The sequence below is a fragment of the Callionymus lyra genome, chromosome 16 (assembly GCF_982586985.1).
Source record: "Callionymus lyra chromosome 16, fCalLyr1.hap1.1, whole genome shotgun sequence".
Taxonomy (NCBI): Eukaryota; Metazoa; Chordata; class Actinopteri; order Syngnathiformes; family Callionymidae; genus Callionymus; species Callionymus lyra.
In genome coordinates this window covers 12454997-12475875 of record NC_141833.1, presented here as the reverse complement: position 1 = coordinate 12475875, position 20879 = coordinate 12454997, and the positions used below count along the sequence as shown (strand labels likewise).

Sequence of the window (20879 nt, the reverse complement as noted above, 5' to 3'; positions counted from 1 at the left end):
TGTTTACGTTATGTTGTCGCCATCTGCCTTGTAAATGTGCCACTCTGGCAGTAAGTCACTACGGGTCCGTCTTTGCCATCAGCGGGTGTGATATTTTTGAGTTATTTCACATCAGCGAGCGCCGTGAAAGTGCACGGGGATCTGATAACGGCTGTATCATTTGCAGTGGCTGAATGCACATAATGGCCGGTCCAAAGAAGGACGCCGGGCGATTCCCTGGATGTGTTATTGTCCATGTCAAGGTTGCGAACAGACTTGGGGTCACGACGGGGAAAAAAAAGGGTAAAATTACGATGCATAGTGGTCCTGGGTTTTTGTCAAATCTAACCTGGCAGAGCATGAAAAGCACCTCGCAGCCCCTCCACAGGTCCTCGCAGTCGATCAATACGACCTGCAGATAAAGAGATGAGTATCAGGTCATTTCAACTCGTAAACTGTGCTCTTCATCTCAAGGTCAATTTGTGCGAAAACCCACTCAGAATACAATTCACAGCCTCCCTCTTCGCACACCTTTTTTTCCTTGGAGCCCGGAAAGGGGGTGAGAGCGCAGACGTCACTGGTGTTTTTCCTTTTCCCCCCCTTTTTTTTTTCTTTTTTTCTGATAGGGGGCTTCTTAAAGTGTCTGTCAGGGAGGCTTCATTAGTCAGTCAGAGGGAGGAAAAGCAGTGACTCACGCCTGCGCGCAGAGACCAATGGGCAGCCGAAGCCCCTCATATATATATATATATATATATAAATAAATAAGGCATACAAATATTCTTCAGGGAGACTGGGGCGAGTTGCCGGCATTGGGATTCTCTTTTCCTGCCACCGAACCCACTGGAGTGTTTTCTTTTTTGGTGATTCCTTAAAAAAAATCTCTGGACTCGACAACCTGTGTTTCCGGTAAGATTCTTTTTTTCGCGATGAAAACACGAGTTTCAAGATGGGGAAAAAAAAAATACACCTGTTAAGATGTCGTCGTTTAGTAGTGATTGACAAACGTCAGCGGTGACATCGATCTTAATAAAACCCGTTTTTTTTCATTATAATAAATGAAGTGTCGTCATGATTAAAATAAAGTGCGTTCAGTTTAAATACCGATGTTGTAGAAATATGCGCAACAGGAATCTTGGGGTCTTGTGCGGCGAATGTCAAACGTATATTTCATCCATAATGTCTCGTATCAGGGGAGTGTTTAACGCCTAAATGAGTTAAAGAAATATTGCACATCATTTCCGAAATGGATGGACCTTTTTTTTTTTTTTTTTGTATGCGCGCGTTATCTCCAGAGACAATCGTCCTCGTGTGCGCGCTGCGTCTCCAAAGTGCGTCGCTTCCATTTACACGAGCAGAAGAAAAAATCCATCATTGCGTGCGTGTGTTCGGCTGCGATATCGACGCTCAACTTTTGACTGTCTGCAGCTGAATTATACCCACAGTTTGGGAGATAAGAAACGGACGGAGCGATGGCCACGTCTGAACCCAGGACCTCGGGTGGGGAGCAGGACCCCAACTCCGCCAATTTAAGACCCGCGACCACAAGTAGGTCCTCACTTTTTTTTTTCTTTTTTTTTCGCCTTAGGGTGGATTGGCTTTTGCTTTTGCTGGATGTGCCTTGCTCAAGAACGCACACACACACACACACACACACACTGACACACACACACGCACCTCTGTCTGCTCCCTCTCCCCTCCTCTTGGCGGGCCATTTGCTGTGTGGTTCTGGTCGTTAATCATTGCGGTTAAAAACAGAGCCATCACAGCAAGCCTGCCACACAACACACAAATAAATGACGACATTTATCTTTTTTTTTCTTATTGTTTTTCTGTCGTTGACATTAATCACATTTGATGATGTTTTTTTTTGAGAAAAATTAAAACGTTTTGTTTCAATGAGTGACCTAAAAATAATAATTAATTAATTGATTTAATGATCTATTATTCGTTGCACATTCATATCAATCCGCAGCCGCGTCACCGCGACAATTGCGATAAATGACAAAAGAAAAAGTAGTGAATTTTTACGGTAAATACTATTAAATAAATAACACGATCGTTTAACAAAAAATAGAAAATGATAATTGTATGAACTGACCGATTTAATACAACAACATGTATTAATTGAATCCATAAATTAATGTAATTATGTTTAAAACGCCTAAAGCGAAAACCACATTGTATAATTTTTTTTATTTCAACAAATTTGAAAATAAATGTATAGACATTAATAAGCTTATTTAAAAAAAAAAAAATCATTGTGTTGTTAATAAGGGAGGAAGGGATGTGAGGTACGAAAAGCACATTTCAGAGAATGTTTGTTTTGTGTGTGTTTTTTTTTTATTTACGCTGCTGCTCGATGCCGCCATTATCTCTCTCTGCCACGCTTCATCACACACCCGCCGGCTCGAAGATTGTGTGTGCCCGTGTGTGTGTGTGGGTGTGTGTGTGTTAGTGTGTGTTGCTCTCCGCTTTCGCTTCTCTCGAATCTGTTGTTTTTCATGGAAGTTTTTCTTGCCTTTCTTTTTGTCCATTTCTGTTTTTATTGCTATTATTATTACTATCACCCGCCGAAGTCGCTCTCCATCTCTGCCTGTCAATCATTGCCCGCGCTCGTGCCCGTGCGCGCGTCCGCCCCGGCCACAGACACCAGCAGCTCGCTCCCGTCACATCCCGAGTCTGACTCAATTAATTCCTGCCCTCCTCCGTGAGCTCATTTCACGGGTGTTAAGCCCACTCCCGCCCCTCGGCCGTGGGCGTGTGAGCCCGCGAGGATCCTCCGCCACTTGCTATCGATTGAACTTCACTCGGAAATGTTAAAAGACTCACTCCCGTGGTCGCCTGATCGGAAAAATACAAATGACCCTTAACTAAAAAAAAAAAAAGGGTCTTCCGTGAGTCTCACACGCCCACCCTGGAGCGCCCATTCCGCTTCCATCTCCCACACACATCGTGACCTTCACCTTCAGAAACTTTCTGTTTTTAGCCAACGAGTACGCGTGGATGCACGGGTGCACGCGGAAACTGGGGATGAAGATCTGTGGTAAGTGCGGGAATCCGCCCGGTCACCCGCGACTTTCTTCTCTTTTTTTCTCTCCTTCACTCCCTACATTAAAATATTTTATCCCAAACCGTCAAGGTCGTTGAATTTCTATTTTTCCCTTCTCGTCAATTGTTCTATTTTTAACGGAGTCCACCGAGGCCTTTCTAAACTAGGCCGTTATTAAGAGCATCCTCGGCTGTCAAGGCGGGTTTGCGTCCTCCAAAAGGTCAGTGGACATTACCCTGCAGGTCTGGAGGACAAGCCCCCCAACTGGCACCCTCGCTGCCCCCCCGTGTCTTTACCAACAAAAATCAAAATGATGTGACATCATATGAAAACAATAGATTTTTTCATTTTCTTCTATAATGACATTTTAATGATCGCGGCTTCATAACGACCCCTAGTTATTGATATTAAATATCTCATTTAAGATTCATCAAGAGACGAGGGTGAGGAAAAAAAAATAATCTCTTAATTGAATTTTTTTGACCTCATTTTTACAGTGACTTTTTCATTGCGCACAATTAAGCAAGATGGATCCATTGTGTGTCTGCGTGCGTGTGTGTGTGTGAGTGTGTGTGTGTGTGGAGCGAGAGAGGTTAAAGGGGGCTCCACTATATTAACCTCTCATTGGCTGATGACTGGACATCATCACCGCAGGCCTGATCACTGGACCGATCAGTCTGGGAACAGAAGTGTGTGAAAGGGGGGGGCTGGACAGGGGGGGGGGGGGGTCACTGGTGATCCTGATCCACTAAATCCTCAGTAAATGTAAAAGAGAATGGGAGGTTCTGTGCTGAACAACGGTAGTGATTGTGTATATATTTTTAGTGATTTCTTACATCATTCATCACCTTTTTATTGGACACTTAAGTCACATTTGTTTGCAACTCATTCGTCTGTCCAAGCAAAAGAAGCTTGAAAAACAAAATAGCCCCCCCCCCCCAAAAAATCTTCTTTGTTACAAGGCAAATATCGCATTATAGAATAAATTCATAATTATTTTGGCTTGAATAAAAGTCATTACTGTCAAGTTCCATGATATAATGATATAATTAATAATTATTCGTATATCGTGTTAATGTTTATAGTGTTATCTAAGTGTTAATGAAATCCGCACAATTCTTATTTTTGCTAAAGTATAGCGTTAAATAGAATTTTATTTCATGGCCTAACTCTCTAGCGCCCCCACTGGTAAAGCACTCACGTGGATTAAAAAAAAAATAGTACTCCGAATTAAAGCGATTTCTAAATAACAAATGTTTTGATTGAGAAATGTTAATCTCTGGTAGTCTGCCCATGTCCTAACGTGTATGACAAATCGGGATTAATTTGGTTAAAGTTTTAAACGAGTCATTGTTTCAACTTGTTGATCGTTTTTGTTGTGAAATCGCCATTTTTTAACATAAATCTACTTGGAATAAATAACGTTTATTTATTTTTCCCGTACATACACAAGATTTAAGAAACACTAATTAAAGGATTTTATCCGCATTTATTAAAAAAAAAAAAAGAAAAAAAGTTTCACAATAGTTTCAAAACGTGTGGTGGGGTGTGACGTAGAAGGCCACGCCCACACGCGAAGGGAGTCGCTGTATATAAACTTTGTCATCATCGGTTTGTATCCAAAATTCTTTTTAAAAATAATATATTTTTTCTCTAGTGTTTGGTTGCGGGTGTAAGGATGGAGGTGTTGGGAGATAATTCTCACCCTTCGCCGTGTAACACTCTAGGGTTCCTGCAGAAGAACAACAGCCTGGACGAGAAGGGCCGCCTGTCCGGCCAGAAGAACCTGCTCTCGTGCGACAACAGCGACCGCGACACCCGCTTCCGTCGAACCGAGACCGACTTCTCCAACCTGTTCGCCAGAGGTGACGCTTCGTGTCTACTTTCCTCGAGTGTCAAACTTGAAAAAAAGAAAAAAAAAAATCCCGCCATCAGTTTCTGACAGGAAATTTGATTCATAGCGGAAGTCAGACGAGAATTTAAATGTAACTTTATTGAAAAACGTGTCACTTACACTTCACTAGAAACGGATGAGCTACTTTTGGAAACGAATTTTACTCTAAATTCCCCCCCCAAAAAAGATGAATAGATTGGGGGAAATATATAATTAAATTATTAAAAAAAAAAAGTAGTTTATACTTCACTCGTGAATAAATCTAATTTAAATAAAGAAAAGTAAAATTGTTTTGGTTAAAGATGGATAAATGTATTGTAACTTGCACAGAAACAAATAATAATGTATATAATGTCTGTTCTATTGATTATTACTGTCTTAAGTGCGTTTGGTTTTGAGGAAATATGGTATCTTCTCTGAAGTAAAATTAGACTGTGACCCTTGAAACACTCGTGTCATTCAAGTTTACTCAACTAATAAACCTGTAAACTAGTATAAAAAAGGTTTCTTATATGAATGTCGGCCATGAATATAATAGTTGGGGACCTCTGATGTACATTATGTCTCGATGTAGAGACATTTAACGATTAAATTCCCATTGAATGCTTTGCTAAATGAAGCAAAAGTTATGTCTCTCTGAATCTGCTCATGTATTTAAATGTATATGTATTACAAAAGTTATCCATGATATGAAAGCATACTTACAATTTTAATATTTTATCGTTAAACTTCTGGCTCTGGGCCTAAATGTAGACACTTAGAGGTAATGTGGCCAACAGTAGCTTGAAGTTGTTGGGTCCAAATTAAATGAAATGGTAAATGAAAGCACACCTAGATGTAGTATATGTTGATATGACTTGTTTTTTTATTCTTGAATCCAAACTTCCATAATTTGGTTGAGATGGAAGGAAAAATGATGTTTGGCTTTAGGGGGATGTAATAGAGTTTTAGTGACATGCAACACAAAGATTATGATGCAAAATTTAACCTATATTCAGATATTTTTTTCTTAATTAAAGAACCGTTTGATTTTGTCTTCATGACTCTATTCCTATTATATTCCAATAATAATTGCATCCTGGTGTGTTCTAAATTTATCTTTCGATCAACTATACCTTAATGAATCGTATTTTACTTTTCAGATCTGCTGCCGGCGAAAAACGGGGAAGAACCGACGCTGCAGTTTTTGTTGGAGGTGGTCGACATCCTGACCAACTATGTCAAGAAGACGTTTGACCGCTCCACCAAAGTCCTGGACTTCCATCATCCGCATCAGCTGCTGGAGGGCATGGAGGGCTTCAACCTGGAGCTGTCGGACCAACCCGAGTCCCTGGAGCAGATCCTGGTGGACTGCAGGGACACGCTCAAGTATGGAGTGAGGACAGGTAAGACATCTGTATATATGAATATATATACATATATATATATATATATATATATATATATATATATATACTTATATATATATTAGTGTGCAAGTTTGTCAAAGTTGATAAAAAACATTTGAACTGCAAGAATGTTTTATAGATTTAAAATTACATTTTTATTCAATAACTGTTGGACCATATGGCCTATTGCATATCTAACTTTAAAGACATTGTTACCAAAACTATTATTATGATAATAAGCTGTAAAATGTTAAAAACGTTATATAAAAAAAAGAGTATTTCATGTTGATTGGCAGAATATAATCACAAACTCCTCTATATGACGACTCTTTAAAATTCCAATTGTCACCAGTGAAATTCCAGTTGAATTAATGGCATAAACTGTATTATAAAATAAAGCGGACAGGGATCACGAAAATGCCCTTTTGCCAGCTACTGTACAGCCCTAAAGAGCGCCGTGTTATTTATTGTCCCCTTGGTAATTCCGCTGACGTCCTCCCCCTCCCTGGTCTTATTAAAGCAAGTGTCGCCTGAGGGGTCCTAACACAAGCTGCTAAGAACGACAAGACTCAAGCTGTCCCAGGGGTTTTATAGATCATGACGGGCCACAGTGTCTACAACTCAAGACAGATTTTTATACCAGGCTGAACTCAGGTTTTACTGTCTTTGATTATCATCTTTGCGTTCCAGTCTTTTTAGTCTGTTAGCTCACTGCATGTACTCTTAAATCTCATATTAAAATACATTCATAAGTCAAGATGCATGTCACCTACAAAAATATTTAATATTGAGCTTAAATCTAGATAAATATTTTCCTTTTCATAGCGACAAACTTCACCAAAAAAGAGTGAGAGTTTTGTGTGGGAACTTGCTTGAGACCTTGGCTCCTGCAAGGGTTTGAGTCATCTGTCGCCTGGAATGCCACTGAATGAAACCATGTCAGTGGGATTTTGATTGAAAAAAGTGTAGTATTAAGGTAAAAATCTTACCAGGAAAATGCATATTTTGGTTAGAAGAAGTACCATTTTTAATGAATTGACTGAGGACGAGAGGATACATTCAACTCCATCAGCTTTTAAAGCAGATGCTCGTATATATTTTTGTTTCAAAACTAATGAAAGCAGTTACGACTTCGTCAAGAGTCATGTGGTCTTTAAATTCTGCGACAACAGAGTCAAGTACTCGGAAAATACTACAAATATATACTTGTTCATACAGTACCGCAATTTATCGTATCGTTGCCCATATGTATCGTATTTTATGCACTTATATCGACCACCTTTATACTGTTAAATACATTTCTATGTAGCTTTATACTCTTGAGAGCTCATGAAATGGATTGTAAAAAAAAAGGCACTGGTTTTGTGGACCATCTATCACTGTGCTACACCAGAAGATACGAGTTTATCTTCCTATAGCCACCGGCTGTTCAGTCTCTTTCTATTTTCAGGTCACCCTCGCTTCTTTAATCAGCTGTCGTCTGGCCTGGACATCATCGGTCTGGCCGGGGAGTGGCTCACCTCCACGGCCAACACCAACATGTAAGTCTGACAGTGTCATGAAAGGACAGAAGTGTTTTTAAGGCCACCGGAAACAGCCCTCAGTCCATGTTTATGATACGCACGGGGGTCCAAAATGGCCTCTGAGGGTGGTTACATAAAGTGTTTGGTGTGTCCTGTATTGACTGATTCCTGGAGGCCGCGCTGCATATGTGAGCGTGCAGCCAGAGGGCGGGTTAGATTGCATATTGATCTGAGGTCACAGCTACGTCGTGGCCCACTCTGATAAAGGGTACCACCCACAGCTGGCACACACACACACACACACCGTAAATAACCACTCATTTTGCAGTATGCTCAGATAGAGGCGGTGTTAGGGTTTGGCAGTGGATGAATCCAGACATTAATGATCAATCAAATGATTTTTAGGAGTCATAGTATGGTATAGATTCTCATGACATTTACTTTAATTAAGTACCAAATAATCTTTAAAAAAAAATGAACCTACCCGAGAATAAAAATGTATTTATGTCACAACTTGTATTATATTGATGCATCACTTTATGTAAATAGAATGTAAACTAAATTTGGATTCACAGTTGATTCATCGTCCTCGTTTTATTCCAAGCTAGCCAGGGTAATAGATCAGTGTAGGTAGATACCTGAATCCTTTTTGACATGGGTACTTTGTACTTTTTATATATTTGTTTCGTGGGATTTTGAATCACATTTTATTTTTATCATATCTATTTTATAGTTTATATCTGAATAATAATAATACATAATTCAACACAATAATTTGATTTGTGTATTAAGTTATTTAGAATTAATGATAAATACGTGATTATGTCACATCTGATCTATATGATTTTACCTGTTTAAAGTCAACGCAACTTTATTTTAATTGTCAAATTATAAGAAAACTATCTCAAGACACTTTAAAGTTTGAATAAAAATCTGTAAGAAGAAAAGAAAAACAGATTTCAGCGAATCAACAATGAATGAATCACAATGTGAAGAGGAAAAAATGTCCTTGAAACGGGCAGAAACCTCGAGCAGAACCAGACTCAGTTTCGACCGCTTCCTGCTGTGACCGAATTAATTTCCATTTTGGGACTTATTTTGAAAATACACGTAAACCACCAATACTAGCCATAAACCAGGTTTGATTCAAACAAGAAAAACGGGTCATACTTCAGTCTACCTCCCGACATAAGAAGAAAAACAAACGGGGATGGATTTATGAAATAATTGGGTATGAAAGAAAAAGAGATCAGGTCAGAGGTTTGCAATCAACTTGTCACCAGGGCCTCTGACTCGGGGTTACCAGTGTCTAGGAGCGTACATCTGGGGACTACTTCGAATGTTGTCACATATAATGTACACGTGTAGTGAAGATATGTAATGCGCCACATGTACATATAGTTTTTTGGCTTCATTCGACCACATTGATTTCATTAATTTTCTATCACTTCATCCCTTATGTGGGTGGGCGGGGCTGGAGCCTATCCCAGTTTCATTGGGCGGAAGGCGGGGGGACACCCTGGACAGGACACCAGTCTGTCGCAGGACACACAAAGTCACACAACCATTCACACGCACACTCATACCTACGGACAATTTCCCCAAGTTCCCAATCAACCTCAGTATGTTTTTGGACTGTGGGAGGAAACCGGAGTGCCTGGAGTAAACCCACGCAACACGGGGAGAACATACACACTCTACACAGAACGGTCACAAGTTGGTTCCCTCCCGACCTGGAAGTGAACCTACAACCTTCTTGCTGTGAGGTGGTCAACAAGAACTTCTTCATCGAATGCATAGGCTGCGTCCCAATTATACCCTTTAGCCCCTTCTGTTCGTCTACCCCTTAAAACGGAGTGTCAAAGGCTAGGGGTAAAATTATCCCGAATTGGGACAGCCCTCTCCCTTGTTTCATCATCAATCGTTGCTGCTGACTGAATGCTACAACAGTGTAGAAAATACAAAACTAGTTAAAAGAAATGCAATTTAACATATGCATCATACAAAGAAGTGTGTGAATATCAACATATATAAGCCGCACAGGCTTCAAACATGAACGTGTAAAAATGTCCTCCCTAAACACGTATCGTATCCAACAATATATACTTTTAAAACCAGGCTCTCAATGAACATTAAACTCTCGTTTGTCGTGTTTTTTCCCCTCTTCACAACATTCCCGTCTCATCCTACGGGTTCCTCCCGGGAGGCACGAACACACCCGCTACGTCTGTCCCAGATTTCGGCGGCAAGACTTTCCAGCCCATTGCCCCGGCTCACTCATTGTGCGCCGGTTCTGAGCAGATAGACCAGCTGGGCCCCACCACACTGACACATTATGTCCTCCGGCTGAGCCACAAACCCCGTCGCGGCGTTTAAAAAAAAAATGCTCCCGGTGGAGGACTCATTGTGACTCCATTGTCCCCCCCCCGCCCTTTTGGGGGCTCTGTGTTGCTTCCAGGTCCCCCCGGAGACGAGTTGGTCGGGGGTCGGCGGGTTAGTCATATAAAGACACAGGCTCAGAATGGAGGCTCGCGTCACACGTCGAGTGCCCTTGATGATGATAATAAGGGCATTTAGGGGCCGTCCCGGGAGACGGGCAGGTGACTGAGGGGTAATTTTCGCCCTGAAAAGACCAATGATTGGCTCTGATTGTGATAATGATCACCATTATTGTCATTACACCGTGAAATGACTCACAGAGGAGGAAGGAGAATTTTTAAAAAGGTGCATTCGTTTTCATCAGATCTGCCTTTAAGGAACTGACAACATATTAAAAAGATACGTTTATTAGATTTAGTCGATTTAAATGAGATGATGTGAGCGTTTGTTTTCTTGGCCATTCTGTCGTTCCTCTGCCAAAAGCAGCTATAATCCAGCCGTCTGCACAAGAAGCTAATGTTCCGCTCAAATCTCTTATCACGGGTAATTACACAAGGAAACTTAGGTTCAGTTTCTCTTGTTCCCCCCATCATTGAGCTCCGCCGTTCTGTCTGGTCCGTTTTCTTCTCTTTGTCTTTTCCTTTCCCTTTGTTTTCCTCCTCAGTGTTTCACCGTCGTACTCATCTTTACATTGACACTCTTATTCATCTGGTTTTCTCTCGTATCACAGATGATTTTCTTATCAACACAAACATGTCTAACCTGATTATTTTATTGTAATGACAACCATTTGGAAATTTAGATTAGATACTGTTACTGTACATGAAGTAGAATCTAGAATCTTGTGATACGATACATGTCACAAAACGGGGACAATGATACGATATATTGTGATACTGTAGTAACAAGGATATATGTGTAGTATGGTCGAGGACTCTTGACGAATTGTAACTGCTTTCATTAGTTTTGAAACCAAAATATGTCCAAACATCAGCTTTAAAAGCTGCTGGAGTCGACTGTATCCTCTCGTCCTCAGTCACCACAGGGAGTCAATCGTTCATTTACCGGAGGAGGACGTAATGATTTCTTCCATCGAGCCGGAGAAGTTGCATTGCAATTGTAAAAAAAAAACATAATATTTGAATGTAAATCTTACATTTACAAATCAATTTAATTGTCATATAAACCATATAAAGAACTATAGATAAAAAATAAAATGTAATTGTTGAGAGATTATTAATAAAGACAGTGCTGTTTAATGTCAACACCGTATTGTGAAAAGAATATCGCAAAATGTTAAGATCATCCATGTTTCCTCCCAGCTCAAGTCATCTGGTCAGCTCTGAAAAATAACTAAAATATTAGCTAAAAAATGTAAATGTTTATTTTGATGACATAACTTTCATGCATATAGACATCAAAATGTGAAATTCAAGTATTTCTAAAGGTCTATTGAAAGAATATTATTTCAGAATTGTATTTACTTGTAAGTACAAGTAAAAAAAGAATATAAATAAATGTATATGGTATATTTTTAATTTAATGTTGATGCTCAATGTCCTCAATGTCCTTAGGGGCTTATATACAGTGACTGGACCGACAAACCAAAAGAGAGGAGCCGAAATCTGCTGTAAAAACCTTTAAAAACAAGCTTAAGAAACGTGGAAAAAGGCATGAAAAAATAAAATAAACCATAGAAATTTGAATAGAAAAAATGATCAATTCTCTCAATATGAACTTAATATTCACTCAAATTATTTTGAGGTGAAATTTGTGTTTACCAAAAGGACAAACAAAGAACTTAAGCAAGTTGTATCTCAAAAATGTTCTATACAATCAGTTCTTCTTTGACATCATGGGCCACATAATACAGTCCACACGTTACATGTCTAATCATAACAGATTAAGTATAATTTGCAAGAAAATAGATTCTAAACAACAATCCAGCATCCCTGGACTAAAGTTGCGTCGGAAAAGAGGACAGTTTGTACGTCTTTCAGGAGCGTGGGTGATGTAAGTGCAGCGGCGTTGTGTAACCGGCCTGGTTAGGAAAGAAAGGGGGTCAGTTTTAAAAGGTGTGCGTCAGCACTCGTGGTCCAACTCTCTGACGCCGACTCTACCTTTCTGACCTTCCACAGGCGAGTCCTCCAGCTTCAGAGCCGTTTTCCCTCGACTCCAAATCTTTTGTTTTTCTGCTAAAAAGATGGATTTAATTATCCGACTATTATTTCTTAATCTTGTATCTACACACGTTGTTATCAGCCGCACACAGACACCGGGACTGTCGCACACGTCACGTCGGCCTCATTCAGACCCGTCGGGGAGAGTGGCAGCCATGACAGATAGCCATCACTTCTTTGTGTGCTTTAATTAAAGACATCGGGACACGTTTGAATATGAATGTTTTGCTGCCTCCACTCCTATCTCGGTAATGAAGAGCCGGCGCTCTGCTGACTCGGCAGTGTTTGTTTGGGGTTGTCAAGGCGGGCGTTCGTCAGCCACTGACTCGCTGGCATGATTGATTGACAGGTTCACCTATGAGATCGCACCGGTGTTCGTGTTGATGGAGCAGCTGACGCTGAAGAAAATGAGGGAGATGATCGGCTGGCCCAGCGGAGAGGGAGACGGCATCTTCTCCCCGGGTGAGAAAGTTTTATCGTTACTTTGTTATTGTTATTAAACACATGCACGGACACACACATGTACACGCACCCACACACAGATTGAGGGTTTTGTCCTGACCATGAATCTAATTTTATTCCGTTCCATTATTTTTATTTTATTTTTATTTTATTCATTCATTTTTTTATATGCCACTTTATTTTAATTTCTCTTATTTTAATTAAGTTTATTGTTTTATTTTTATTTTATACATCTTAATTTAATTTTTATTGTATTCACTTACTATTATTATGCCACCTAATTTTTAATTTTTTTAATTGTTTTTATTTTAATCATCACTTTTTATTTAATTGTATTTAATTTGTATTCATTAATTATTCATGTGCTTTATTATTATTATTTATTTATTTATTTTATTCATATCATTTTATTTGATTTACTTTAATTTTATTCATTCATTATTTATATGCCACTTTATTTTTAATTTATTGTTTTTTTATTGCTTATTTTATTTTATTTATTTAAATTGTTTTCATTAACTATTTAAATGCCACTTTAATTGTAATATCTCTTATTTTATTTTCATTGATCGTTTTTATTTTAGGATTTCCATTTTATTTAATTGATATTATTTTAATTGTATTAATTAACTATATATGTCACTTTATTGTAATATCTCTTATTTTAATTCATTGTTTTTTGTTTTATTTGATGAATCTCATTTTATTTAATTCATATTATTATAATAATTCAATTATTCTGTAATGTCAACATAAGGAATTCCTTTGTTGTGTTTGCAACACTGGCTTTGAAAACATTTCTCATTCTTGTTTTTGTTTTTTTTAATATTGTTTTTTAATACTTGTACTGTATGTCTTAATAGAATGTGTTTGTATGGTTAACAATAGTTTTCTGAGAAGAATAAAAACGTCATTTCTATAAAAGGTCTCTGTCCAGGGTGCTGACGTGTTCCTTTCACCCGACAGGGGGCGCCATTTCCAACATGTACAGCGTGATGATCGCGCGTTACAAGTACTTCCCGGAGGTCAAGACTAAGGGCATGTCTGCCGCGCCCCGGCTGGTGCTGTTCACGTCCGAACATGTACGACACCAAACACGACACACGCTTGTATCCAAATATCATAAAATACATGAAAGTATTTGGCGTTAAAATACAGTTTTTAAGTACGTGATTATTTGCAGAGCCACTACTCTATCAAGAAGGCGGGGGCCGCGCTGGGTTTCGGATCTGAGAACGTGATCCTGCTGAGCACGGACGAGAGGTACCGTCAAAATCTGCTTTATGTTATAGAAGAAATGTTCATTCTCGTAGTTAATGAGATCTTCTCTCAGGGGTCGAGTCATTCCTGCAGATCTGGAGGCCAAGATCCTCGACGCCAAACAGAAGGTGAGGATCTCGTCCTCTCTGCTCCATCTTATCTGATCCATTAAACTCTGATGGCGTCCCCCCCCCCCCCCCTCCCCCCCCCGCAGGGTTACGTGCCGCTGTTCGTGAACGCCACCGCCGGCTCCACCGTCTACGGCGCCTTCGACCCCATCAACGAGATCGCCGACATCTGCGAGAAGTACAACCTGTGGCTCCACGTGGACGTAAGTATCCGAGAGACTCGACTTCAAGGTACTCTAGAGGTTCTTAGTAACGCTCGGGTTGTCTTTCCAAAGGGGGCCTGGGGCGGCGGGCTGCTGATGTCACGGAAGCATCGCCACAAGCTCAATGGAGTCGAGAGGTCGGTGGGATTTTTTTTTTAAAGATTAAAGCATGAGTTTCTATGAGGGATGAATGTTTACTTCAATAATCACAGTGTTTGCTGCACAAACTACCAAACAATAAAGTATCTTCATAGATCATATACACACATTAGATTGTACTTGCTTGTCTTTAAACAATATTATTACCTTACATTGAATTTAGCTTTATAATTAAAAAAAAAAAATAGATTCAAATTGAAATATTATTTATAAGAATGTATGGAATATTGAATGGTTACATTTAACATTTTAATATTATTATTAAATTTGAGAACTCTTCGTATTGTCTAGTGTACATTTTTATATTGAATTCAAAAGGCTACAAATTCAAAAATGATTAATTTATTACATTTATTTTACAATTATTGGAAAAGGAATGTAAATCCTTATGTGTAAAAAATGGATTCATTCAATTGGAGAATATTCTATTTTTTAATTAAATATTAAAAAACAAATAAACAACTTAACAAATGAAAGACAAATCCAACATTTTCTAATATACAAATAACTGAATTCAATTATTAAAAAAATATTCAACAAATATTCAATATTTAATTTTTTTTAATTAAATTTGATTAATTAATTACATTTTTCAACATTACCAATAATGAAATTATTTAATACATTTGTAAAATTAACAATTAAAATTAAATGCGTAAAAGAAATACAACATTTCAACAAAAAAATAAAATCAAGTTTCAACATTTGAAACATTAAATATTCCAATGGAACTGATATACTTCTAACAAATGAGCTAAAAGTTTGCAAACTGCGCTTAAAACACACATAGTAGGCGATGAAAAGTTGTTCTAGTTAACATTTTTCTACTAAGAATAATTAGAAAAAACCTGGATCTCCATAAAAAAATCCCTTAAAGTCTGTTTCCAAAAAAATTGCATTGAAATCCGTTTTTGAGTTATTAAGCAACCGGGAAAGACAGGTAAACCCGGGAATGGATAACCTCCTTGGCGGATGTAATTATTACATAGTTTAGAAACCAATCAAGTGAAAACTAACTGTTTAAAACACAATATAAAATCAAATTATTGTCTCAGTTTTTTGAAGTAAAACCAACCTTTGTTCAGGGCCAACTCTGTCACATGGAACCCTCACAAGATGATGGGCGTTCCTCTGCAGTGCTCCGCCATCCTGGTCCGAGAAAAGGTGAAGACGCTTCAACGTCATCTTCATCGTAGAGGAGACTAATTATTTTTTCTGTAATCTTCAGGGGATCCTGGCGGGATGTAACTCCATGTGCGCCGGATATCTCTTCCAACCCGACAAACAGTACGACGTCACCTACGACACCGGAGACAAAGCCATCCAGTGCGGCCGCCACGTGGACATCTTCAAGTTCTGGCTCATGTGGAAAGCTAAGGTCTGTATATTCTTATATATATACAATCTGGTAAATTTTGTCTGACCTTGACCTTGACCTTTACACTTGCGTCCGTCCACAGGGGACGATTGGGTTCGAGCAGCACATCGACAAGTGTCTGGATCTGTCCCAGTACCTGTACAACAAGATCAAGGACAGGGAGGGATACCAGATGGTCTTCAACGGAGTGGTGAGTTTGATTTGTGCGCCTCGTTCTTCTTCGTAAAAGATGTGTAACGTGTTGTTTTTTTCACCGTCTGCAGCCGCAACACACCAACGTCTGCTTCTGGTACATCCCGCCCAGTCTGAGGGAGATGCCGGAGGGAGAGGAGCGCCGGGAAAAACTCCACCGGGTAGGAAACGCTTGCTTTCCTCGCACTAGTGTCTGGATTTGAATGAGGAACAAACACAGTTTTTTTTTTACTATTTTCCATGATATAACATGCCTTCTATTTATTTTTATACAGCCAATAATCTTCGTATACATTTTGTCAGGGGCCACAATATATATTGTAACTGTTGAGAGGGAAAGTCGATCAAAGAAAATTAAAAAATAATAATTAAAAAAAGCATTTAAAAACATAAAATAAACCTTACTATTCAAATAAAATATGTATAAACCTTTCATAAAAAAAAATAATTGAGGAAGTGTTGCTGTAATAACAATATAAAAAAGATAGAACCGCCTACGTTGCTTCTGATTGGTTGATATTGCGTGGGGCCTTCCGTGATTGGCTGGATTCACAAAAAAAAAGAAAAAGGTTTATTATCATTATATCATTACATATGTCATTATATTATCATTATAAAATAAATAAACAGAGTTTTAAATTGGTAAATATAAGCGTGTGTGGCGTGTAGTGTGAGAATGGCTCTCAAACCAAATGTTGTAGTGGTTTTATATTTAAATTAAAATACGTTTTTAAATAGCAGATATTTGGATCAGAAGCAACAACTATCTGTCATTAAAGCACCACTTGTCTAATGCCGTCGCTCGGGATTCTTCACTCTTGAAACAAACTTAAATCTGGAGAGTTCTCGCTAAACTTTACGGTAAATTCCCATTTAATATGAGGAAATAAAAGCTTGGCTTTCAAATTAAGAGCGTTGAATCAGTTGCGTCTTCCTTGTAATCCTTTTCTATCACGGTTATACTCTATACTGTTTAAATCCACGTTTTTCGAATCCTTAAAAAAAGATTTATTAGTTCATTCATCATTTTCTATATCCATTGATTGTTTAAAACAAATTTAGATTTTTTTCAACCATTTGAAAGTCTCAGATTATTAAATATGGCAGGTTTAAGATTTTGAATCTTTGATTTTGGGTCTTGAATTCAATTTCTTTTATATTTCGCTGTTTAATCTTATTTGGATTTTGTGTGGTTTCACTAAGAATTCAACACATTTTTGCCTGATTTTAAGTGTCATTATAATTCATTTTTTATCTTACGGTTTTACTTTTATTAACTATTTATCATAACTATATAATCAAAATAGCAAAAAAGTGTAAAATGTTGAAAGAAATTTGTTATTGGTCTGTATTCCGTTGAAATTATAGACAGAAATATAGAAAACATTTTCCTTATAAAAATTTAGGTGATTGAATGTAGGCTTTCTCGTTAGATTGAACACATGCGTTAATCATAGATGGTTTGTTAATGATTGTATCTGCTGGTGATTACAATCAATTTAACTTATTCAATGAATACTATTGATCCGATGATCATTAATTCGTTCTCATCACCATTAAGTCACAACAGAAATAGATCATGCAGGTCATCGGTTAGAATCTATAATCAATACCGTCGTCGGCTTCCAAAAACAAAAATCCCTGAGCAGTTTCTTTTGTTCTTGGTGGATCCTCCAGGTGGCGCCAAAGGTCAAGGCCATGATGATGGAGTCCGGGACCACCATGGTGGGCTACCAGCCTCAGGGCAACAAAGTCAACTTCTTCCGCATGGTGGTCTCCAACCCGGCCGTCACCCAGTCCGACATCGACTTCCTCATCGACGAGATCGAGCGGCTGGGCCAGGACATGTAGATCCGTTTCGCTCGCAAGATCCCGCAAGATCCCGACTCGTCCCGCATTGTTCCACCTTTTAGACGAGTATGTATAGTCGGAAACACACACTTGTGGGTGTGTGTGTGTGTGTGTGTGTCCAATGTGTGATCTTATTGTCGGTGTTTGAGGCTGAATGTGTGAGTGAATGTGTAGATGGGAGGACAAGCACACAACTATCACAGGCGCCGACACCATCGGCCGCTTCCCTCTGTACATACACTTCTTACTATGACCAAGCTCCCGGACTTATATGTGTGTGTGTGTGTGTGTGTCGTGTGTTAGCGTAGCATTTTGTTTTTAAAAAAAATATAAGCTAATTTAGACCTCATGTGCACAACATGTTCAATTTAGTGCAATATTCCCCCCCCCCAAACCTTTCAGAGTTTTAAAAAGAGTATAAATAGAAATAACAGTTGAAACGCTGGCTCGTTTGTCTCATGCAATCACGTGTTGTGTTTATCATTAAAAGAAAGTTGTAACCACTGTATGCAAATTCAGGTATTTTATCGTAAAACGTGTTTAAAAAAAAAAAAAGAGAAGAAGTTGTCATCGCGGGAGTCTTATTTTATCGGTCTGCCAAAGAAAGTGTCACATTTCACATCTGAATAGATGATAGATGTTTGTAAAAAAGAAATAATATATATATATAAATATAAATATATGTTGCCTATTGACCCCCCCCTCCCGCCCCCTTTGACGGAGATGCAATATCGACGTTGTGTGTTACTTTTCCTGTGATTGTGAGTCTCTGACTGAATGTGTCGAGACGACTTGACTGGCCTTCTGATGAGATTGTGAAGAGATGCGAGAATGTCGTCTCTCTGAGATTAACGAGAACGGGACCGTTTGAATTCCGATGCATTTATTGTAACATAGTACCTGTGATACATATTAGCAGTATTTCAGTGTATTTTCTGGGAGTTTTTTCTCTGTGTAATATCCAGTGTGAAGAGCTCCTCTTTGTCGTATTTGCACTCTTTCGTTCTTTCTTCCCAGCGTTGTCAATGGATGTGTACTACTGCAGTATTATATAAAGAGTTTTAAGAGTATTTTGATGGTAACACGGGACCATGTGATCGTGAGAGGAATCGTGGCGTTAATCCATAACGAAGTGTTCAAGACTGACCGGGATGTTTTAAAGGAGGCACTTTAACGTAATGAAAAAGATCTTTAATAAAGTCTATTAAAGGAAGATATTTGTCTGTTTTCATGAGTCTAATCGTCATCGGGGGGTAGTTTGGCCTCCAGCTGTGTGTCATCCTGGCTCTTCTCCAGCATGGATCTTCTGTTCTATCCCTCCTCCCTCGTTACTCTCGTCCATTTTCCTCTCTCTATCCCCCCCCCCCCCCTCGCTGTGATTCCCCTCCCGGGGCCCTTTGGCTGCATTGGTTCTCTAATACGATTCAGCTCCGCTGCACTAAAATGGAGATCCTGGAGTTTCGTAACATGTTCGTATGTAGGACACACAAATGTCACGACTGCAACCACAACTTTCATTTGATTATTTGGTTTAGTTCGGCTTATGCTGCTTCTTTTTCTATCTGGAATTTGAAGTTTGTTGTCGACTACGATGACACTATAGCATCTTTGACGAGTCAAACTCAACGACGACTACACAACAACATGTACTCCTTTCCCTTAATAGTACAAGCTAACCGAAAAAAAAAAAAAAACTCAGGGAACAGCGGTAATACACACTAACCAGAGAAGCACTATGACAACACACACCTCTGCCAAGGACCTTATATAGTATGACAAAACTCAGATGTGCCAAACAAAAATGTAATGGCAACAATTAATGTTTTGAGTGACAATTAATAATGTAGCTTACAACGAAGACAATAATGTAGCTTACAATAAAGACAATAATGTAGCTAATAATGAAGACAATAATGTTGCTAAGAATGTAGCTTATAATGAAGACAATAATGTAGCTAATAATGTAGCTTATAATGAAGACAATAATGTAGCTAATGATGTAGATTATAATGAAGACAATAATGTAGCTAATAATGTAGCTTATAATGAAGACAATAATGTAGCTAATAATGTAGCTTATAATGAAGACGATAATGTAGCTAATAATATAGCTTATAATGAAGACAATAATGTAGCTAATAATGTATCTTACAATAAAGACAATAATGTAGCTAATAATGAAGACAATAATGTAGCAAATAATGTAGCTTACAATGAAGACAATAATGTAGCTAATGATGTAGCTTATAATGAAGACAATAATGTAGCTTATAATGAAGACAATAATGTAACTAATAATGTAGCTAATAATGAAGACAATAATGTAGCTAATAATGTAGCTTATAATGAAGACAATAATGTAGTTAATAATGTAGCTTATAATGAAGACGATAATGTAGCTAATAATGTAGCTTATAATATAGCTTACAATAAAGACAATAATGTAGCTAATAATGAAGACAATAATGTAGCTTATAATGAAGACAATAATGTAGCAAATAATGTAGCTTACAATGAAGACAATAATGTAGCTAATAATATAGCTTACAATAAGACAATAATGTAGCTTATAATGAAGACAATAATGTAGCTAATAATGTAGCATATAATGAAGACAATAATGTAGCTAATAATGTAGCTTATAATGAAGACAATAATGTAGTTAATAATGTAGCTTAGAATGAAGACAATAATGTAGCTAATAATGTAGCTTATAATGAAGACAATAATGTAACTAATAATGTAGCTTATAATGAAGACAATAATGTAGTTAATAATGTAGCTTATAATGAAGACAATAATGTAGTTAAAAATGTAGCTTATAATAAGGACAATAGTGTAGCTAATAATGTAG

General features: G+C 38.1%; 1 protein-coding gene across 3 annotated transcripts; it reads left to right on the top strand.

Annotated features, from left to right (window-relative positions):
- Positions 1 to 552: 552 nt before the first annotated feature.
- LOC148063753 (glutamate decarboxylase 1-like) lies at positions 553 to 19238 on the top strand. 3 transcript variants are annotated; one of them, XM_087810341.1, is made up of 17 exons: positions 553 to 885; positions 1422 to 1524; positions 2966 to 3022; positions 4756 to 4893; positions 6065 to 6307; positions 7761 to 7851; positions 12742 to 12854; positions 13821 to 13936; positions 14038 to 14117; positions 14188 to 14242; positions 14329 to 14445; positions 14518 to 14582; positions 15690 to 15768; positions 15833 to 15982; positions 16065 to 16172; positions 16246 to 16335; positions 17852 to 19238. In XM_087810341.1, the coding sequence occupies exons 2-17, from the start codon at positions 1449 to 1451 to the stop codon at positions 18023 to 18025; spliced, it is 1752 nt and encodes a 583-aa protein (XP_087666467.1). In that variant the 5' UTR covers positions 553 to 885; positions 1422 to 1448; the 3' UTR covers positions 18026 to 19238. The 3 variants fall into 3 exon arrangements, with proteins under 3 accessions (XP_087666467.1, XP_087666465.1, XP_087666468.1); XM_087810339.1 differs by having other exon boundaries at positions 1405 to 1524; XM_087810342.1 differs by lacking the exon at positions 2966 to 3022 and having other exon boundaries at positions 1405 to 1524.
- Positions 19239 to 20879: the final 1641 nt, after the last annotated feature.

Bases quoted from the DNA above. Each gene is read 5' to 3' on its own strand.
- LOC148063753 (XM_087810341.1), top strand. From the start codon at position 1,449: ATGGCCACGTCTGAACCCAGGACCTCGGGTGGGGAGCAGGACCCCAAC. The intron at 14,243-14,328 runs GTGAGGATCTCG...CCCCCCCCGCAG, and splicing joins TCCTCGACGCCAAACAGAAG to GGTTACGTGCCGCTGTTCGT. The intron at 16,336-17,851 runs GTAGGAAACGCT...TGGATCCTCCAG, and splicing joins GCCGGGAAAAACTCCACCGG to GTGGCGCCAAAGGTCAAGGC.